Source organism: Rosa rugosa, chromosome 6 (assembly GCF_958449725.1).
Source record: "Rosa rugosa chromosome 6, drRosRugo1.1, whole genome shotgun sequence".
Lineage (NCBI taxonomy): Eukaryota > Viridiplantae > Streptophyta > Magnoliopsida > Rosales > Rosaceae > Rosa > Rosa rugosa.
In genome coordinates, this window is record NC_084825.1 from 2,837,043 (window position 1) to 2,843,271 (window position 6,229).

The following is a 6,229-nucleotide window of genomic DNA, read 5'->3' on the forward strand; positions in this document are numbered from 1 at the left end:
ATTTCTTCATACATAGGAACTTTTCATATTAATTCACTCCAAATTGGAGTCCTGCACAATCTTTTCATACATAGAAACTTAACAATTCACTCCAAATTGGAGTCATGGCCAAAAGTATAAGTTTACACCTTCACCAAAACCAACAGCCTTCAACAATAAAAAAGCTACTATTAGTTAACATCATCAGCTCCACTTCCATATCCTAACCAACATATCAGAGCACAACTTGCCAATTGCATCAACTTCTGAATTTCCATCGTGAGGGCAAGTTTTTAAATACTCCTCAGGAACAATCCCAGCGTGTTCAGAAGGATCTAGCAATAGCTGATGTCAAGTTCCTTAATCATGGTGCACCGAAACTCTATGTCAGCGATGGATGCATCAGTCACATTCGGGCAGCACTTGATCGAAAGAACCTCAAGGTTTGGGCACCTAGAAAAATACAATTACAAGCACATATCACATTGGCATATATCTAACTCCAATTACCCACAACAGTCCATGAAAAGTTGAACTTAACAAACAACATTTGAAATGTACCAATGAAGAAAAACATAAACTACTCACTTCCAGGCCTCAAAGATCTAATTTTTTCAAACAAAAACTAAAAATAAAAACCTTTCAGCTCACCATACATCAATCAAGAACAAAAATTCATGCCCAAAAACAAGTTTTAATAATCACCCTGCTAATCCCCACACCACACCACGACAATAAAAACCCACAACCAAAACCTTCCCACTTTTCAATTCCTCATTCCATTTCCACAAAAATCCAAACTTCCATAGAAAATCCAAACCAAAACCAAAATGAATCAAACACGAATAAGTAAATGCAAGATACCATTAGCTTCATAGCTTTTTTTTTTTTTTAACTCCAAATTCACCAAATGATTAATGAAGCTCCGGTCAATCTACATTGCATAGCTACAACTTAACATACTCCAAATTCACCGAATGATCAACACATATCATCTCATTTAAGTACTAACAGAAAGTAGGTGCACACAAAAGTAAGTTCTATAGCTCATCATCATCATCATCCACAAAACACATCTCAACCCGAATTAAACTAAACAACACTTACCGAATTCACTGTTGCTGCTGCTGGTTGGGGTTCTGAGGCGGCGGCGGCATTCCCCGTGGAGGTCCTCCAAACACACCGGGAGGAGGCGGCATTCCTTGGCGAGGTGGTGGACCCCTCATCATCTGCCCCGGAGGCCCGGGCGGTGGAGGCCCCATTGGTCTCTGCCCATACTGCATCGGAGGACCGGGAAACTGCTGAGGTGGGCCGCCGGGCCTGGCACCGGGAGGAGGAAACTGCGGCGGCGGGCCACGCACCATCGGCGGTGGTCCCTGGCCGGGATACATCTGTGGCGGGGGACGGATCACCGGAGCAGCCGGATACGTCATCGGAGGCGCCGAGACGTTAGGGCGAGACAACGAATAAGATGAGTGAGCGGAAGAGAGAGAGGGAGATGAGATGAGTCGAGGGATTGAGATCTTGTACTATTTCAGATAGTTAGTGAAGGCTATGGGCTTTCTGTGTTGTCAGTTTAATGACCCTCGGATTGAAGTGAGCTGACGTGGCGAGCTGAGAGAGAAGTCCAAGCAGATTATAGCAAAGTGAACTCTAGCAGAGAAGCCGAGTCCTATATTTTGACGGGTCAAGAACGGATACGCTAGCAGGAGCAGGAATTGCACTGGAGAATCCGGCTGGAGATCACTTTTCGTACTCATTCCAGTTGGAGTTTCAATGTACCAACAACCAGGCAGAATATGAGGCCTTAATCATAGGCCTAGAAGTACTGCTGGAAATGGGAATTAGAGATGTACAAATATTTGGCGATTCTCTCTTGGTTATCAATCAGTTGTGCAATGAGTTCAGATGCAATAGCTTCACGTTGGTCCCTTATTGGAACAGGACATTAGAACTGTTGGACCAATTTGATAACGTACATCTTGAGCACATTCCTCGCGAGCGAAATTTTGCCGCGAACGAATTGGCCCAACTGGCAACAGGGGTAACATTGAGATATGGCGTACGGGAGAGAATCCTTAAAGTCGAGTGTCGCACGCTTCCTTCATGGATAGCGAGAAGAGATCCTCTAGACGATACCTCAGTCGCAACCCTGGAATCCATTGACGTGGATTGGCACATCCCTTTGATCAATTATCTCAAGCATCTTGATCAGACCACAGATAGAAGGATTCGCTATCTTGCCCTCAACTACTTTCTCAGAGGTGATGAACTTCGCAGACGAGGAGAAGATAGCGTGGATTTCAGATGTGTTTATGGCCGCGAAGCGAAACAACTCATGCGCGAAGTTCATTCTGGCATTTGTGGAGCTCACCAAGCAGGTCCAAAGATGCGATGGTTGCTCAGACGACATGGATATTTTTGGCCCAGTATCTTGAAGGATTGTATCGCGTTCGCTAAAGGTTGTTTGGATTGCCAAGCTCATGGGCCGGTCCAGCATGTTCCTAATATTCCAATGCAACCCATTATACAGCCTTGGCCCGCAAGAGGATGGGCGCTGGATTTAATTGGGATGATTCACCCACGTTCATCACTTCAACACAAGTTCATCATCGTCGCGACTGATTTCTTTACAAAGTGGGTTGAAGCAGAACCTTTGAAGGAAGCATCTGGTGGCACGTTGCGACAATTCCTATTCAGAAACATCATATGCAGATTTTGGATCCCAGAAGTTTTTGTTTCGGACCGAGGGGCAGCTTTCACGGGTGGGGAAGTTGATAAACTGACAAGAGAATGGGGAATACAGTTCATCCATTCCAGTCCATATTATGCTCAGTCTAACGGTCAAGCGGAGGCCAGCAACAAGATCATTATCAATTTGCTGAAGAAAATGTTGGAAGCTAATCCACGACAGTGGCATGAGACACTTTATGAAACTCTTTGGGCCTACCGCACCTCTAAGCGGAATCCCACCGCGACAACACCTTATGCTTTGATGTTTGGCCATGATGCAGTCCTGCCGTTGGAAGTCAACGTCCAATCATTACGAGTTCAAGAGCAACATCATCTCATTGGAGAAGACTACGTTCAGGCTATGTGGCAGAAACATGAAGACCTTAGCGAAAAGCGCTTGGAGGCTTTAGATAATTTGGTCATGGAAAAGCAACAAGTCGCTCGCGCCTATGACAAGCGGACGCGGGGAAGGAGTTACAGCAAAGGGGAGTTGGTTTGGAAAGCAGTTCTCCCGCTTGGCGAAAAATTAGATGGTCGCGGCAAATTGACTCCAAGATGGGAAGGCCCGTACATCATCCATAAAATCTTAGAGAAAGGAGCTTTTCATCTCAAGGACCTGGATGGAGATGTCCATCATAACCCTATCAATGGGAGATACTTGAAGAAATACTTTCCCAATGTCTGGGACTCGGAGGAGTCGTAGACAGTTTATTCGCATAAGACATGGGGGACAATTCTAATGTTCCTACACTCGCGAAGCCCATTCATGAAGGCCTGTTTTTGAGGCCCATAATCATTTCTCCGCTATGCCTAGCAACACTAGGGGGGCAACACTATACAATACTAAGCCCATTTAGCCTAGCAACACTTCAATAGAAGTTGTTTGTTTATATTCATATTTCGGTTTTTGTTTATCTTTGTTCTTTATTTCGTTGGTTGTTTGTTTATTATTAGAGTCAAAATGAATTTTGGGTAAATATCTTCTTCATCGTAGGGTGCATCCAATAGGATGTGAGGTCTAGTTTGGATACGAGAAGTGCTGACAAAGGGTCTCGTCCCCTGTCAATTAAGTGAGCTGAGCTCCGCCAAAATCGTTCCTCTCTTCACCTGGTCATGTTCCAAAGGAGTTACCGAAAGGAGAACAGAAATATCCCTAAGTCCAAAACGTTTGTTCTTGTATGTTGCGTCACTTTATGTGTTGTTCTTGTTTTTGTTTTGTTTTGAGTCTTAGGATGCCCTTTCAACTGTCTGTGATGAGTTTATATCTCCAAAATTATGGCTAAAAAAAATAAAAAAATAAAAAAAAAAAAGTCATAAATACAACTCTTAGGGGGCAATTCTAAGTGTTCCTACACTCGCAAAGCTACTAAGCCGAGTCAGCGGCTCCGGAAACTTTTTCCAGCTTTGCCCTCGCAGGAAAGGCTGAGCTCAAGGGAAATGTGAGAGCCACCACCGTGACCGCCACCTCCATCGGAAGTAGTATTCATCTTGCCAAAGATGTCCTCACCATGCATGGGGAACAGAGGAAGGGTTTCAATCTCCATGTTCATAGATCCATAACCGCCATAGTTCCCTATCTGCCCCTTAAAAGCAATCATCACACCAGCGGAAGAAGCAGAAGCAGGTGCAGAAAATCCAAAGCTAATATACTGATCCTCATGTTTCCAATTGGTAACTTTGTCATCAGCAACAAGCCCTGATCTTTGCATGGGCACATGAACATCCGAAGTGGACCTCTTCTTCTGCTTCTCCCGAGACCTTTGGTTCACGAACCAATAATAGACGTTCTTGAACTCGATCTAGCCGTACCATTTCAGCTGGAGACAAATCCTCTGAACCTGCTCTATAGTTGGGGACCTAACTCCCTTGTTGTAGAAAAGCTAATTGAGGATTCTTATATGATCTGTAGTGGGAGTCCACCTGCTTCGCCTACAAAGCATGTTAGCACTACTCCCGGCTGCTTTGTTGCTTCCTCCATCCTCGGTTGGTTGCTGGGTTTGTGGTTCCATTGGTGATGGATTGAGAGAATGCGAGAATTGAAGAGTGATGATGATGAGTAATTAAGAAAGATTGCTGTTAGAAATATTTGAGTTGATGAAATGATTTTGGGATTGGAAATTTGGGTTTATAATGTGGAGGAAGATAGAGGCATGCAAATATCCACCCTTGGATGGACGGTCAAAGAGGAGTCAAATCGATGTCAGTAAATCGAGATTAGTGATTCCAAATCTCGGGAAAAAAAAGGACTAGCAGCATGTGAGGAGCGGTTTTTGAGGAGTTAGCTATTATTAAAGGATTAATAGCATGTGGGGAAACCGAAAGGTTTTCGAGGAGGTAACTGTTCTTTTCACAAGATTATTTTTCACGACTGTTGTTTTGCAACGAGTGATTAGTGCCTTAAATCTCGGAAAAGAAGGAGTTATTGGCGCTAAGAGTTTTGAGTTGGGAGCCAGCAAGTGGATCCAAAAGATACATATTTTCTCAAAACCCTCGCCGCGAGGCTCTTTTTGACGCGGAGCATATTTTAAAAGTTCATATTATTTTCAATATACAACTATGGGGGCCTATATTTGGGGCCTTGCGAGACACGTTGACTCAGCTTCTTACGGATATTTGACTATCAGGATAAGAAAATATTATTGTATTCATAAAGTGGCTTTGCGGCCAAAAGCAGTACATTCATTACAAAGCCAAAAGTGGCTAGAATACAAAACAGGAATCTTCGGATATCTTCTGAATCTTTTCTCAAGTGGAAGCAGCTATGGAATCCAACGTCGGGTTGAGCCGCGCCATTATCTCCGGGAGGGGCAGAGAGTGAAGGAACCGAATATCAGCTTGAGTCTCTGCACCCCCTCTAGCCATGGTAACCACCATTAATTGGACGTGAAGTATAGGAACAGCCATTCTGTTGCTTGAACCCATTCCTTCAAAGAGTCCATCCCTTCTCATCCCTCCAAGATTCTATCAAGAAGAGAAAGGGGGAGAAGGAGGTGAGAACCAAAGCCCCTTCCATCTGGAGGGCACAACACGGGCCGGGTCCAGAAGGAAGGAAACAGAGGAGGAAAGACGAACCTCAGAGTGGCCGTCCTCCCTTTCTCCGTTTCGCTCCGCTTGTAGGATTATGACAAAGATGATCTCGCATGATCGTGGATCCCATACTCGGAGCCCCCTCGCGTTTCTAAACCAATCTGAAGCCTGGCATTTTTGTTGCAGAATTCCAGAAGGACGAAACAAGGGGTTGCCTAAAATTACGCCCTGAGGCCTAACCCAGGCTTAAGATTACGCCATAAAGCCTAAAATTTAGAGGCTAAAGGTCATTTCATGAGGGGAAGATTTGTGAAGAAGGAGAAAAAGAAGCAAGGATTGAAAGGCCATTTCTCGAATATTTCAGAAAAGTTGTTGTGAGTATTCCCTTCCTGAAATACAACTATTTATAGGGACTTCAGGCAAATCTCCACCCTTGGATGAAGCTCAATTTCAAAACCGATGTCAGTAAATCGATATTAGTGATTCCAAA

General features: G+C 44.2%; 1 protein-coding gene across 1 annotated transcript; it reads right to left on the reverse strand.

Annotated features, from left to right (window-relative positions):
- Positions 1–314: 314 nt before the first annotated feature.
- LOC133714593 (uncharacterized) lies at positions 315–1,412 on the reverse strand. Its single transcript, XM_062140742.1, has 2 exons — positions 1,096–1,412; positions 315–432 (listed from the first exon to the last, which is right to left on the reverse strand). Exons 1-2 carry the CDS (start codon positions 1,410–1,412, stop codon positions 315–317), a joined length of 435 nt encoding a protein of 144 aa, XP_061996726.1.
- Positions 1,413–6,229: the final 4,817 nt, after the last annotated feature.